At 44.2% G+C, this 16306-nt stretch overlaps 1 protein-coding gene across 2 annotated transcripts in view; it reads right to left on the bottom strand.

Annotated features, from left to right (window-relative positions):
* The window catches only part of NMNAT2 (nicotinamide nucleotide adenylyltransferase 2), a 73673-nt gene extending 63065 nt beyond the window's left edge, over positions 1 to 10608 (bottom strand). The window contains exon 1 of one of the 2 annotated variants that reach the window (XM_043521177.1): positions 10558 to 10608. In XM_043521177.1, coding sequence (XP_043377112.1) covers positions 10558 to 10597 — 40 coding nt within the window. In that variant the 5' untranslated portion in view covers positions 10598 to 10608. Of the gene's footprint in view, positions 1 to 9619; positions 9830 to 10557 lie in introns of those variants that run through there. The other variant, XM_037907768.2, reaches the window with a different exon arrangement.
* Between the last annotated feature and the right edge of the window lie 5698 nt (positions 10609 to 16306).

Raw genomic sequence — 16306 nt, forward strand, 5'->3', positions numbered from 1 at the left:
GCGTCACATTACGATCTTATGCTCTATCGACTGATTGAGATAATTCTGTATAAAGGATTCAGACATGAAATACAAGGGAAAGACAAGCCAGCCTGACAGAAGCTTTTAGGTCTTACATTGAGGGCCACCGTCAGGCATACGTGACTGCGTAGGGCACCGAAAATTTGGGGCACCACCAGGACCATAGGTGCCGACTTCGCATCTTGCTGAGGAGTGCTCGATCCCCCCCACCCCCGCTCCAGGCCCTGCCCCCACTCCTTCCCTGCCCCCAAGCCTCTTCCCGCCCCTGCTCCACCCCCGCCCCACCTCTTCCCCGCTTCCTCCCTGAAGCATGCCCTCTCCCCGCTCCTCCCCCTCCCTCCCGGAGTTTGAATGCTGCAAATCAGCTGTTTGCGGCATTCTGGAAGCACTGGGAGGGAGGAGGAGGAGTTGGTAAGCATAGGGCCGCCAGCGTGCGAGAGGCACAGGGGGAGGGGGCAGAGGGAGGGAGCTTGGTGACGGTGGGTGCTCTGCACCCACTAAATTTTCCCTGTGGGTGCTCCAGCCCCGGAGCCCCACACACGGAGTCCGTGCCTCTGACCAGGACAGCAGAGGGGGTTGGCTCCCGCACACCCAGCATGTGCTGCAGTCTCCTTACTAGGCAGAAGGCAGGGGTCGTATTCACCGAGCTGAATGCACAGGCATAGGGGCACCAGTATACGAGCACCAGTATTCACAGAGCCGAATGTGCCAGCATAGGGGAGCCAGTTCAATAATACTGTGTAGGACCCCATAAATCCTAAATCCATAATGCTCACATTGCTGAGAAAAATCTCCTCTTTTAGGTTTCTGAGTGCCCTTCACAGGATGGGAATTTTGCTTGTGGTCATGTACAGATACTATCACAATTGAAGTGAAAGCAGGAAAAGGGAAATGTTCACATCTCGTTTAGGACATGGGATTTCACAAGCTGTGTTCTGAGATCATTTGATTCAGCTGTTTTTGTAGTCCAGTCATCTCCACCACTAAGAAAACCCTATTTTTAAAACTCGAGAGATTAAAGTAACAAAACAAAGAAACTCTCCATCTCCTTCCTGTTCGTTACTTTCAAAACTTAGTCTCTTTATCTTAGAAGCCTATTTACATAATGTAACAGATTTCAGTGGCTCCCCTTCGATGGGTTGCTTTGACTAATCAAAGCGCAGCCCGCTGGGATTTTTAATTGCTGGAATTTTCTTTGAACTGTGCTGCAATGGAGTTTTTACTTTGGGCAGTGGAGCGCTTTCTTATTTCTTCAGTAAAAATGTTTCAGATCGAATCATTTGGCCAGGAGATAGCTGGCATGTACTCACCATTAGTAGGGACACAGATGAATAGATATGGGCAGAAATTCACTTCACATTAGACAAAAAGAAAAAGAAGAGGGTTGGAGCTGTGATTCACAGCTGCCAATGTGAATGTGAACTAGAGGGCGCCATGTTCTGCTCACCAAATTGCCTGTGATGCCACAATCCCAATGGCTTATTTTGTAACTGTCTGGAAAACAAATGTTCTTTAAATGGGGAGTAGGAGGGGGGGGCTGAGAGATTCATCTTGGACAAAAAAAATCTTTAAAGCACCTAAGTGACATAGGCTCTAGACTACCAGAATCTGGGACTGGATGACAGGGGATGGATCATTCCATAATTACTCTGTTCTGTTCATTCCCTCTGAAGCATCTGGCACTGGCCACTGTTGGAAGATAGGACTAAATGGACCAGTGGTCTGAGCTGGTATGGCTGTTCTTATGTTATTACGTAAGCTCCTAAGAGAAAAGCATTTCTCTCTTGCAAAAACAGGGTTGTATCAAATAGAATCTTACAATAACCCAGCATGCAGGAGATTAGAAAGGTTGTGTGCATATGGATGTCATAGATGTAATTAAAATCATGAGTGAGTTAGTAAAGTCTCACTGGGAAAATCTGTAGGAGAAAGTTCTGCAGGAAGGAAGGAAAATGCACCAGGTTCCCCTTGCAGCGTTCTCTCCAAATCATTCCGTCAGGGATTTGCCCCATGCACAAGGAACAGGCGGGCCACACACAGATCCTGAAGTATAAGGAGAGACCTGGGCCTCCCACTGGCACTGGGCCTCCCTGCCCCCAGGCAGCTGGGCTCCATTGGACCCACACTACCAGGGGCATCTTCCATCAGTGGCTGACTCTGGAACTCACCATGAATAGGGCTTCCACAGCCCGGGGGAAAGTCAGGGAGATCAGAATAAAGCTGCGTTAATGTTTATGTGCTTTCCCTGTGGATTTAGGGGTGGACAATATATGCACCCCAACCCATCACCCCCTAGCCCTGTAAAGGCCTTGCTCAGGATCCAGGGAATTCAGGAGGGGAGGTGCTGTGGAGGCAGCTGATCCTCCCACCTTTCTGGCTGTAGTATGATGAGTGGAACTGGAAAAAGAGGGTTGAGTTTCAGGAGGAGACCCGGTTTGGTGGGGCACCAGAAGCTGTGGAATGCAAGCTCAGGCCAGGTTGCTACTAAACAAACAGAGGCCTCTTACTCTACAGGTAATACTGCCTTCTAGGCATGCTCAATAAAGATCTCTTTCCTGCAACTCTGCCTGTTTGCTGTATCCCTTATGGCTAAAGAAAGACTGGGAGAGCTTCATGTAAATCTTGGTAGGGTCAGCTGGCTCCATGCTTTGATAAATTTCTTTTCAAGTGTCACATCCTAGATCATTTAACATTTCAATGGACTTTTCACCATCTATGCAGTTTGTTTACATTTAACTTCGCACTCTGCTGGAGATTTAAACTAGACTGGTGGGTTGGACTTTGGTTTCTCATCAGCTTCACTTCCTGGTTCTCATGCCCTTAGCAGGCTGCTGTTACATGGGGATCACCTATGATAGAGGGGAATGATTTAATTAAAAAGCAAACACACTCTTGTCAGCTGGAAGCTTGCCAATTTTTGCATTGTTTTGTTAATGGTGCTGCACAGATTATATTTTTGCTCTTGACATTGGTTGTACAGTTTGTCCTTTGGTGTCATTGCTTTGCCTTTTTAATATAAAGGAGGTGATGGGGAACTCTGATATAGACAGATCCCCTTCACAGCTGTTGGCTTTCTTGTCTGGGCACCTCAGGGTGTGGTCAATGGGCATATCTCTCATTGCAGCTGCCCCATCCTTTTGCATACAGAATTGCAATCAGCTGGGGATGAATTAGAAGTAGGCTTTGCCTCAGAAGTTCTGCTTCTGACAGTATTACATATACTGTGCAGAGCTAGGCAAATGCCACACAATATTTTGCTGAATATTAACTTGAAATGAAAACTGAATTCAATTGAGTTCAATGGAACCACCCTATGCACGTGACTTAAGGCAAGCAGGTATATGGCTTTTAATGTCTAATATTTGAGGTCTTTTCCATTTGTTTTTAACTGAGGACTTTGTTCTGAGACTCGCGCTCAATTGCATACTGTTGTGATTTTTGCATAGGGTCTGTTTTCATGTAGTAATGCCTGTTTTGGAATAAAAAGGAAACCTGATTTCACTTAAATTAAAAAGAATCACAAATATCTCTTAATTTTAGATTTTATAAAACAAGCCCCTCCCTCCCCCTTCCCCTGCTTATAAACAAAGCTGAAATTTGGATCCTAAGCAAAGTGGACAATGTTCCTTTAAATATACAAAAGGCAACTCAAACACTGTGACTCAGACTACATACACATTTCAGAGTACATATAACATTACAAACAATTCAAGGTGTGATTTCAGAGCTATTATGGTGTTATCAGAACCACTTCATATAGGTGGGTGCATAGCCTTATACCTCAGCTGCATTATACCTGCATCTATTATACACACATATATAAAGAAAATTAAACTTGGCTAGTGTTAAGAGCCTGACCCTGCAATTTACAAAGTGTGGCCAGAGCCCTGCTGAGGTCAGTGGGACTTGCCATGGTTATGGGGATCTGTCCCAGTGGAGGATGTTGTAAAATGCATGGTTGTGACAAAATCACAACCACCTGAAAATCTGCACCTAAGGAGGAAGCTCCACGTTAAACTCAAGTGACTGGTGAAGAAAGGACCCAGTCGACAATAGCACGCATCAAAAAAAGCCACCTTAGCCTTAATCCTCCAGGCAAACTCAGCTGGGCTTTGGCCTGAGTAGAAGACTACAGGATCCAGCTCCACAAGTGAAAGAATGAGTATCAGCCTTTACCTGGCATTTCCTCTCTCTGTTAGTTGTATTTTAAGCAGAGATAATTTCTCTGATATTGAAGAGCAAGTGTTTCCTATCAGGTTTATGAGGGCCATTTCTTTACCTGAGAGAGGAAGATGGTCTCTTGAATACACATTTAGTTAGTTGTTTGAAACATGTTATTTACAGGAAGCAGCACTGTTCTGCTCTTTGTTGAGGACAGAGTCAAAGGAGCCATAGAAACTAAGAGCCAAATCCTGCTTGCCTAGCTCACATGATCACTCCCACTGACTTAGTGGGGCAGCTTCCATGAGTAAGATGACCAGGATGTGGCCTTAAAAACCCAGTTCTGTAACCCTTGCTCACAAGAGCAGTCCTTACTTGCTATGAGAGTTCTCAGCCCTTACTCATGCCAGTAATCCTACTGGGGTAAGTATGGGCCGACGGTTAAGTAAGGGTTGCAGAACTGGGTCCAAATTTATAATGTATTCATAGGTCTTTTCTGGCCTTAAAAATCTATCTGACCATGTGGTCTAACCTCCCACATAACACAGACCAAAGAGCCTCCCCCAATAACTTTTGCACCAAGCCTATAACTTCTGATTGAGCGACAGCATATCTTTTAGAAAGTTACCCAGTCTTGATTTAAAGACTCTAAGTGAAGGAAAATCCATCACATCCCTAGATAAGTTGTTCCAATGGTTAATTCCCCTCACTTTAAAATGTGAGCATTATTTCTAGCCTGAATTTGTCAAGCTTCAGTTTCCAACCATTGGATCTCATTCTACCATTTTCTGCTAAAGAGCCCTTTACTAGCAGCAATCTCTTCCCTGTGTGGGTATTCATTGATATAATGAATCTCTTAACTTTCTCTTGGATGAACAAGTTTATTTAGTCTCCTGCTAGAAGGCACATTTTCTACACCTCATATCATTCTTGTAGCTCTTTTCTGAACCCTTCCCAATTTTTCAACATCCTTTTTGAAGTCTGGACACCAGCAGTGGACACAGTATTCCAGTAATGGTTTCAATAATCCCAGGTACATAAGGTATACTACCTCTCTACTACTATTTGATAGTCCCCCCGCTTACACATCCAAGGATCACATGTGCTCTCTTAGCTACAGCATTGCACTGGGAGCCCATGTCCAATTGGTTATCTACCATGATGCCTAAGTGCTTTTCAGAGATGCTGTTTTCCAGGATACAGTCCTCCATCTTATAAATATGACTTACATTCTTCATTCCTAGGTGTTTGACCTTGCATTTTGCTGTGCTAAAACATATGTTGTTCAAATGAGCCCACTTTACCATAGCTGACCTGGTCCCATCACTAATGACACAAAAATTGGTGGAGTAGTAATCTGCAAATTGTACCAGCAATTATTTTATATTTTCTTCCAGTTTATTGATAAAGATGTGGAATAGCAATCGGCCAAGAACAGATTCTTGTGGGACCCTGGTAGTAACTTCCCCGCTGGATGACACTTTCCCATTTACAGTTGCTTTTTGTGATCAATCAGTTCAACAAATTTTAATCCATTTAATATGGGATGCATTGATATTTTTTTTTTAAATGTTGGTTTTTTTCATCAGAATGTCATGCAGGACTAAATGCCATACAGAAGTCCAAGTACATTATGTCACCACAGTTACCTTTATTAACAAAACTTATCTCATCCAAATACCAAAACAAGTTTGACAAGACCTATTTTCCATAAAACCATGTTGATTAGCATTGGTTATGCTATCATCTTTTAATTCCTTGCTGACTGCATCCAATGTTAGCCTATCTATTATTTTGCTCAGGACTGATGTCAGACTATAGTTTCCAGGGTCATCCTGTCTACCCTTTTAAAATATTTGTGCAACGTTTTGTTTTTTTCAGTCCTCTGGAACTTCCCCAGTGATGCAAGATTTGTTAAAAATCAGCTATAATAGTTCTGAGCGCTCCTCAGCAAATTTTAAAAGAATATTTTTGGGTGCAAGTTATCCACTCCTCCCGATTTAAAAATGTTTAACCTTAATAATTGCTGTTTAGCATCCTTCCTAATTACGGATGGAATAGAAAGTACTTCTTTATCATTGTAAGATATGAATACATCCTCAAGATTCTTTCTGAATACAGAACAGAAATATTGACTATTTCTGCCTTTTCTGGACCAGGATTGATAAATTTACCATCTTGATCAGTTACGCCATTATAAGAATTTCATGTGTTCCTAATATATTTAAATAACTTCTTCTTGTTCTTTAATCATACTGGCCACAGATTTATTCACTGATGCTTTTAGCTTTCCTTATCAATCACCTGCATTTACTAACTGCCAATTTGTATTCATTACTATCAGCATCCACTTTTTCTATGTTATATAAATTTATTTATTTATTGTTGTTTTCATCTTTCATTTATGACTGCAGCATTGTGAGGGTATTCATTTTTCACTTAATAAAACATTCTTAAACAATTTCCAATTATTCACATTTTTATGTTTAAATATTTCCTCCCACCAATTTTGCTCAAAATTGTTTTCAGCTTTGGGGAATTGGCCATTTAAAAGTATCAGGTATATTATTGGTGAGGACTATATTCTGTTTGCACGTAGTAAAGGAAATTAAATTGTGATCACTTGCATCTATGGAACAATCAGTTTTTAGTTTGGTTATCAATTCATCTTTCCTCATCAGAATGAGGACTAATACTGAACAACTAAGTTAGTTGCATTATTTTGTGTATTAGAAAGTTATTGATAACTTTTAGAAACTCCAAGTATGTTTTACCAGCATTGGCATGAGACCTCTAGCATATATCCATCAGACTGAAATCCTCCATGATATTGCACTTTTTCTTTCCACACATTATTGATAGATGATTAAGGAGCTGCTCTTTCTGTTCCTTGGTCTGATTCGATGGTGTATAGCAGACCCGCCCCCTCTCCTCAGTACCCTGTCTTGTGATTTATCAGTTACTGTATTGATCCATAAGCATTTCAGGTGCTGTCCTTCTGAACTGTCAGTAATTCTAAAGAAGATAACACACATTTTTGATGTACCATGCCATTCTCTCCCCTTCTGTCCATTCTTTGTTCTAAATTGTGAGTTTCCAGTGATTTTAACATTTCAGTCATCTGAATCATCCCACCAGGTTTCACTAATACAAATCAGATCAAATTGCTTTCAGAAATTAGTGTTTCTAATTCCTTCTGTTTGTCACCCAGGCTTCTAGCACTTAGTATTTTAGTTGGCTCTCTGTTTAGTACTCTGATCTCTCACACACAAGAGCTGGAGCTGGCACCTTGGTCCAGTCTTACATTTTACAGACAGATAGGAAATGAAAATGCCACAGAGACAGTGCACTCAGTTCCTATGAGAGAGAATCCCCCAGAGAATAAGTGGCACGATGCACTGCAAAAGGCATTCTAGCCACATGTGAGGCCATGTTTGGTGTGTGTCTCTGGGTGTGGTGAATCAGGGGAAATTAAAATGGGAGAATCCAAGAGCATGAAAAGATGCACCAAGAATCTGCTAGAAAAATAGTACTTAATGGTTCTCATTATGGTCTGTTGTGTAGGTACAAACTGAGCATTGGTTTCCACCCTTTCTCTGTATGGTAAAGTGGTATCAAACAGTTCTCAAAATACCTTTCAGCCCCGTACAGTGGCTTTGCTTTGAATTTCTTTACACGTTATGTTAAATGTCGTTGTTTAAAATAAGACCCAATCCGGTTTTGTGGGTAGGTGGATCATTTCAAAGGGAATGTTGCTCAGTTTCTAATATAAATCTGGTGGTGGCAGGAAGGGGGGTATGAGTGTGCAGATCTCTCCAGACCTATATTTAAGAACTTCGGGGCAAATTAGAGTCTAGGAGAAGATTTTTGAACAATAGAGTTGTAGATAGAGCCCTGTGTAAATAAAGGAAGATCTAGTGGATTCTTACTCATCTCTAGCTGTATATATGCACACAATTTATACTGAATTAAAATAGGTTGTGAATAGTACCCACATCTATTAACCTGACTTCACTCATGTTTATCCCTTCGGGGAGACAAGGTGGGTGAGGTGATATCTTGTATTGCATCAACTTCTACTGGTGAGAGAGACAAGCTTCAGTGCTTTCACAGAGCTCTTCTTCAGGTCCTTTTGGGAATGTTATGGGCCCTTTCTCTAGAGCAGTAGCAGGAACTTGTTCAGTTTCATTAATCCTTCAATGAGATGTTTAGCTACAATGGTGTGTAATCAGCCCTTAAAAACGCCAGGGTTTGCTAGCTAACATGACCTTGTCCCCTCACACCTCTGCCCGCACCAGCCTGAGTGTGCTTCAATATATCACACATCAGGCTCTTGCTAGCAGGAAGGAGATTTCAGCACCTGCCTGCGGACAGCGCCCAACCCTCAGCATTGATCTCTCACCTGCACCTGGCACATGCTCTCCTAGTGACACCAAACAATAGCCGCTGACAGCTCTTCTGACACCAGCCAGCAAGCAGCGAACCCACTCTGGGCACGGTGCTCCTAGACCCGCAGCAGGGAAGCCCCCTTTCTTCCTGCTGCCAGCTGATCCCACACAGCCAGGGAAACCCACTGCCACCCTAGTGCCACCAGCTCCGAGCCAGGCAGGGCCCCTCTCCCTTCCTGCTGCCACCTGATCCCAGCCAGTCATATAACCCACCCAACCTCCATGGACACCAAAGCTCAAACAGCCGCCTCTCCTCCAGAGGCCCCTGTCCAGTCCAGCTAACACTCATCTGCCTTTGAACACCCTCCCCCCCCATCCACCCCACTCACCCCAAATCCTGCGCAGCCATGAAATCTTCATCTGACTGACACCGAGCCCCTAACGAATCAACCAATGCCACATCTCCTGCCCACTCCCACACCCAAGGAGACACCCCCCCTCACGCACACACACATGCCAGATTGATCCCACTGCCCGTCCCACTAACAAAAGTTCCCTGTCCCCAAAGCCCCTGCACCTCCCACCCTCAGCCTAAGCAGGCAGAGCCTGGCTGCCCCTGGCACTGATGGCCCCCTGACTGAGTAGATGCCTAACAACTAGCCATTGCACCTCCAGCCTGCCCTGGGCTCTCTCTCACCAGTGACCCCTGCCATGGTCCTAGCCCTGCTAAGCCAGCCACGCAGGGCAGCCCTGCTCGCTAAGTGCCCAAGTAGGGTGACCAGGTGTCTGGATATTAGGGGCTTTGTCTTATATAGGCAACTATCCTCCCTGAAGATAAGTGTCCCCATTTTTCACCCTTGCTATCAGGCCACCCTAGCCCCAAGCCCAGGGCTGGTGCAATCCAGCTTCCCTTCGCCCCGGGCATGTGGCCTCCCCGCAGAACAGGCCGGCTCCGACGCAGCCAGCATCCTCCCTGATGGCCCGGCGCCAGCAAATTCAATCGCACTGAAAAATCCAGGGGCGGGGAGCGGGCGGGGGGACGGACTCACCGAACATCTGGATGTGCCCCTTGGTGATGGGGTTGAAGCTGCCGCAGGACAGCAGGATAACGTGGGTCTTGGTGGTTTCGGTCATGGTGCTGCTTTTCTGCCAGCTCGCTCCAGCCTCTTTTTGTGTCTCGGTGTGTCTGCAGAGGGAGGAGGGAGGCGAGGCGCAGCCGGCGCTGTGGGCTCCAAGGAGCTGAGCCAGACGCAAGCAGCATCTCTCCCCTCCTCCTTTAACGCTTTCAGCGCCACAGTGGGGCTGCTGGAGACACACACACACCAGAGAGGGGCTGCTGGAGACACACACACACACACACACACTCCCGAGAGGGGCTGCTGGAGACACACACACTCCAGAGAGAGGCTGCTGGAGACAGACAGACAGACACCCACCCCCTAGAGAGGGGCTGCTGGTGCCTGGAGATATAGTCACTCACACATGCACATCAGACAGGGGCTACTAGCAGCTGGTTCACATTCACATACATACCAGAGAGGGGCAGCTGGTGACTGGACCACACTCACACCCAAAATTAGCTGTGGCACCAGGATCTTTCTGGAGCCAGCCAAATTAAAATGCCTGAATAGAGAACAAGTCCAGCCACTCCTACTACCCCCGAACTCTGGCACACCCCAGTGCATCAGCACCACAGAACTCAGGACCCAGCACGTGACTCCTGCCAGAGCCGTACAATTTTTGCCCTTACCACCCAAAGAGCATGGTATGAGTACAAAACAAGCATAGTTGTTCCTGCTGCACTAAAATATCCCAAACCATGATGTAGCCCAGCATATGAATGCCACAAACAAACAACCCAACCAACTACATATCTTGCAGCTGGATCTTCAAAATGTTTGTACATTCTATTTGTACATTCCCAGTATGTACAATCTAAATAGAAAACAGGGTCTAGCCCCTCCTACTTTGCTAGGAAAATACAGACCTTGATGCAGCCTGGCCCAGAGCCCTGGAAAAATGCACATCTATTAAGATCCAATGGTTGGAAGCTGAAGCTAGTCAAATTCAGACTGGCAATAAAGCATTAATGTTTAACAGTGAGAGTACTTAACCATGGGAACAATTTACCAGGGGTCGTGGTGGATTTTCCATCACTGGCAATTCAAGATCATGATTAGATTATTTTTGGAAAGATATGCTCTAGTTTAAAAGGAGTTATTCTGGGCAGGGTCTGTGGCCTATGTTACAGGGGGCGGGGGGACAGACTAGTCACTTGATGATCAGAATGGCCCGTTATGGCTTTGGAATCTGAGTCAATGGATCCTGCCAATTTTTACTGCAAACTCTACTGAGGGGAATGTAGTAGCTCCCAGAGCACCAGCCCCCCGACTCCTGTTGCACACTGGCACAGTAGCACCACAATAATATTTATTATTTGTATTACAGCAGCACCTAGGGGCTCAACTGAAGCCAGGCTTCATTGTACTAGGCTCTGTACACATAGTAATAGACAATCTACACACGCTCACACCCCGCTACCACCCCCAGAGAAGGGCTGCTGGAGACTGGATTTCCCCCCTTATATAGGCACACCTGGGAGGGGCTACGGAAGACAGGCTTCCCCTCCCGCAACACCACACAGCTAGCAGGAGCTGTTGGAGACGGATCCCCACACATACACACCAAGAAGGGGCTAATGGACACTGAATTTCATACACACACACACACACACACACACCTAGGAGGGGCTACTGGAGTCTGGGTTACACACAGCATAAAGGTGGTTCTGGAGACTGGATCTTCTCTCCCTCCCACCCACCCCCCACCCCCTCCCCGGGACTGGATTACATGTATACACTCACACAAAGATAGGCTACAGCAGGCTGGATTCAAACACTCACAAATGCTCTCCCCCACCCCTCCAGCTCAAGGGTATCTCTATCCCTTGAATTCCTCCTAACACCAGGGAGATTCTATCCGCTGCAAGCAGCTTCCTTCCCAGCACAGAGTAATTCTGCATGCAGCTTTCTCTTTCTTGTCCTTCCGCTAACAAAAACACAGATTTCTTTCTGTCCTTTTCCTTAAGAGATTTCAAAGTACCAAACATTTATTGTTTATACTGCAGGCTCTTTGTCTCTGTTAGTTCCACAATACTGTACCCATCTTTCTCTCCCTTTTGTGCCTCTGTTTTTCATCTCTGCTAACAACAAAGGTCTGTATGGCCCCAGTTTATGTATTCCTCTTTACGGTTCTCACTATCAATCTGCACAATCCCCTGCTTGCTAGTATGGATGCATCTTTTTATTTCCAGGATTGTACTTGAAAAGTTTTGTTTTGCGAAAGGCCACAGATCCAAGTTCTGATAGCAGTCGATGAAATCCTTAAGCCTATCGGAAAGTTCTTCCAGCTACAGAGAATTCAAGCCCATTTGCGCAGGAAAATCTTAGTTATTACTTGCATTATGGGAGCACCTAGGGGCCCCATTGTACTAGGCAATGCACAAACACATAACAAGAGGCAGTCCATCCATCCCAAAAGCTATGGGACCCAATAAAACACACACCTGGAGTTTCTTTCAACCCACTGTACACAGAGGCTGTCCCTTGTCCCTCTGACTAGATTGCCATTGTCCGTGGGAAAGCTTCCAAGATGTTGAAAGAATGTTTTCTTTCCTAGTCTCTTTTTTTTTTTTTTTTGTGGTGTTCAGCTGTCTAGAATTCCAGAGGAATTGCAGCATCATTGAAGCCCTGGATGAACTGCTAGGAGGATTGTGTGTTGATGGCATTCCTTTTCTCTCTTGACAAGCTTGTTCAAACCTCCTCGTGGTTGATACCTCACAAGCCCCCTTCTGAATAGCCCTTGAAAGCTGAAGGCTCTAGGAAAGTCTGACAGGGACCATTTCTATCCATATGTCTCATCTGTCAAAATTAAACAAACAGCACTCTCTGCGTAAAGCATAGAAAACAGGAAGCAGTGTATATGCAGCAGTGAGGGCTCTTTTAAGAAAAAGACATTGACAACTAAAATGGAAGAAGCACTAGAAAATACTCCCAGGCAGAAAGAAGTTGTGTTAAGGTTTTCAATATCTCTCAGCCACTTCGGGAAAAATCCTTAAGGATGAGCTAGGATGAAAATAATGTGTCACAGTCAGGAATAAGAGGTAGCCTTGATGTAGGAATCACTGGGTGAGGTTCTATGGCCTGCATCATGCAGGAGTGGGTGTTCATAATGGTCCCCATACGGCCCTAAAACCTATAAAGTTCTCACAGAGGGCTTAAGTGGTACAAATGTTTTGTGCTGGCTCTCTGCCTGGGGGTGAATTTCACCATAAGAGCAGCCATACTGGGTCAGACCAAAGGTCCATCTAGCCCAGTAACCTGTCTTCCAACAGTGGCCAATGCCAAGTGCCCCAGAGGGAATGAACAGAACAGTTAATCATCAAGTGATCCATCCTCTGTTACTCATTCCCAGCTTCTGGAAAACAGAGGCTAGGGACACCATCCCTGCCCGTCTTGGCGAATAGCCATTGATGGACCCTATCCTCCATGAATTTATCTAGTTCTTTTTTTAACCCTATTATAGTCTTGGCCTTTACAACATCCTCTGGCAAGAAGTTCCACAGGTTGACTGTGCGTTGTGTGAAAAAATACTTCCTTTTGTTTGTTTTATACCTGCTGCCGATTAATTTCATTTGGTGACCTCTAGTTCTTGTGTTCTGAGAGGGAGTAAATAACACTTCCTTATTTACCTTCTCCACACTCATCATGATTTTATAGACCTCTATCATATCCCCCCTTAGTCGTCTTTTTTCCAAGCTGAAAAGTCCCAGTCTTATTAATCTCTCCTCAAACGGAAGCCATTCCTTACCCCTAATAATTTTTGTTGCCCTTTTCTGAACCTTTTTCCAATTCCAATATATCTTTTTTGAGATGGGGCAACCAAATCTGCACACAGTATTCAAGATGTGGGCATACCATGGATTTATATAGCGGCAGCATGATATTTTCTGTTTTTTTTATCTATCCCTTTCTTAACGATTGCCAACGTTGTTTGCTTTTTTGACTGCTGCTGCACATTGAGTGGATGTTTTCAGAGAACTATCCACAATGACTCCAAGATCTCTTTCTTGAATGGTAACAGCTAATTTAGACCCCATTATTTTATACGTATAGTTGGGATTATGTTTTCCAATGTGCACTACTTTGCATTTATCAACATTGAATTTCCTCTGCCATTTTGTTGCCCAGTCACCCAGTTTTGTGAGATCCTTTTGTAGCTCTTCACAGTCTGCCTGGGACTTAACTATCTTGAGTAGTTTTGTAGCAGCTGCAAATTTTGCCACCTCACTGTTTACGCCTTTTTCAAGATCGTTTATGAATACAGTATGTTGAATAGGACTGGGCCCAGTACAGACCCATGGGGGACACTACTATTTACCTCTCTCCATTCTGAAAACTGACCATTTATACCTATCCTTTGTGTCCTATCTTTTAACCAGTTACCAATCCATGAGAGAACCTTCCCTCTTATCCCATGACTGCTTACTTTGCTTAAGAGCCTTTGGTGAGGGACCTTGTCAAAGGCTTTCTGGAAATCTAAATACACTATATCCACTGGATCCCCCCTTGTCCACAATACTTAATGAGCTGAAATAAAATGGAACACAGAGTAAGTGTATGCTCCAGACATACATATGATGTTCAGTCACACATGATCATTTAAAGGAACATTGGCAGAGGTCAGATTTGGCCTTGTATTTAGGTTTTCTCAAAATAAGTTTCCACAACTATGCAAACCTCTAGAAATGGCTCCTTTTTTCTTTTCTTTTTCTTTTTTTTTTTTTTGGCAATTCAAGTGTACACCATTTTTTAAAGCAAATGAACATTCTCCTGCTAGTCTCATTGCAGCATTGTGCTAGGCTTTGAGACCCTAAAGGTAAAGCTGACTGGTCTATTTCCTTTACACGGACTAAGAGAGAGGCAAAAAATAAACTGTCAACCCCAACTAGTGAAAGGCATGTTCAATTTTTAAAGTTCTCTCAGTGTTAACAGTAAACAAAGGTGTCATTAAAAATATAAGTAATTAAATTTGTTATCTGAAGTGATTCAAGGTGAAACTTTTGTGTTATGCCTCCTAGATGGGCAGCCCAGGGAGAGGGAGAGCTAAGGTAGCTTAAAACCCACTTTTATGCCATGTGGATTCTGATCTGTGTGAGGTTTTTTTGTAGGAGTGGTGGGTGAAATTCTGTGGCCTGCATTGTGCAGGAGGTCAGACTAGATGATCATAATGGTCCCTTCTGACCTAAATATCTATGAATCTATGAATCTATGAATCTGGTCTGGGGGCCAAAAGAGATACTGGCCTAACTTAGGCAGCTCAAAGAGCTGCGTAAATTTATTGTAGCCCTGCCTGGGAGCAGATCAGAATCTCCCATAATATTGTGTTCTATGGCCCTGCCCACAGCCCTGCCCTTGCCCCACTCCATGTATGCTATGCTAGGGCTTGCAAGTGACACTGCACAAGATGCTTGCACCTGGGGCATTCTCTTCCAGCTGAGAAAAGGGCTGTTACTGACTCTGTCCCGAGTAGGGTAAAGAGTGGAAGGGCGAATCCTTCCCATGGTTTTAGCCTGCCAGTGTCACTTGAAAATAGTCCTTTAATTTCTTGTGTTTGGTCAGAAGTTGAATATTTGGTTTCCTTATTAATATGAATACTATTCTCCAAAAAGAGAGGCTGGTGTCCACAGAAATGCTGTTGGTGAATCTTTAAGATTTTGTAGGGTCCTATGAACGTTTATGATTCATTTTCTTTTGCAGCATTAGCCAATGTATATATTATACGTATCACTTACAGCACAGTAGTATGGATCAAGCACAAGGTGAGACTATTGTATGTATGACCATTGGGCAGCTATGCCAGCTGCATTGTATTGTTTTTCCCACACGGCTGTTCACTGGAATATCCCACATTGTCTTAGAACAGGACAACTCAGCATTTGGCCTAAGTGGATAGGAAAACTGTCAAAGGGAAAATACATATATGTGCTGGCCAGGTACAAGCTGGGGAGATAATTTCATGGACCAATAGCTGGAATGCTAGTATCCAAAACACAGATAAGGAAGGTACAGGACGACAAGTTAAGAAACTGGTCCTTACTTGGAGGCTGGATCTTAGGTGTTATATAAAGTGCTTCCTAACTTGTAAGCAACCATCCTATAAATAGCAGTGATTTAGAGGCTGTATTTTGGGTAGCAATGGCATAAGGTGAACTGAACATGTTGCAAGAACTGGCTTCCTGGATGGATAGGTGATGTATTCATTCTTTCTTTCCTGTATCATACTGTTTTGTTGATAACCAAGCTCAGCCAATGTATTGTCCATTTAGTCTCTCGAACATTTTTCATATTGAACCACAAATGTATTCAAAATCAATTAGCTCTACATTTTTAAAGCAATAATGTATTTTAAAAGAAATACATCTTCAGAGAAACCTGTGCCTTCACTTCAGACCAGCAGGCTAGCGGGACTGAGCTAGAGCTAGGTCCCAAAGAGGCTTCTGCCTTGAAATAACCCCAGCCAACTGGAGATGCTGAGCCAGTGACCCCAGCAGGGCCCCTGCCTTGATGTCACTTAGCAAGCTAGAGATATTGAGTCAGTGAAGTCCCAAAGGTCCATCCTTTGCCGTTAGACTAGCAAACTAGAGGTACAGGGCCAGTAACCTTCAGCCTTGACAT

The sequence above is a fragment of the Chelonia mydas genome, chromosome 8, assembly GCF_015237465.2.
Source record: "Chelonia mydas isolate rCheMyd1 chromosome 8, rCheMyd1.pri.v2, whole genome shotgun sequence".
NCBI classification, from domain to species: domain Eukaryota; kingdom Metazoa; phylum Chordata; order Testudines; family Cheloniidae; genus Chelonia; species Chelonia mydas.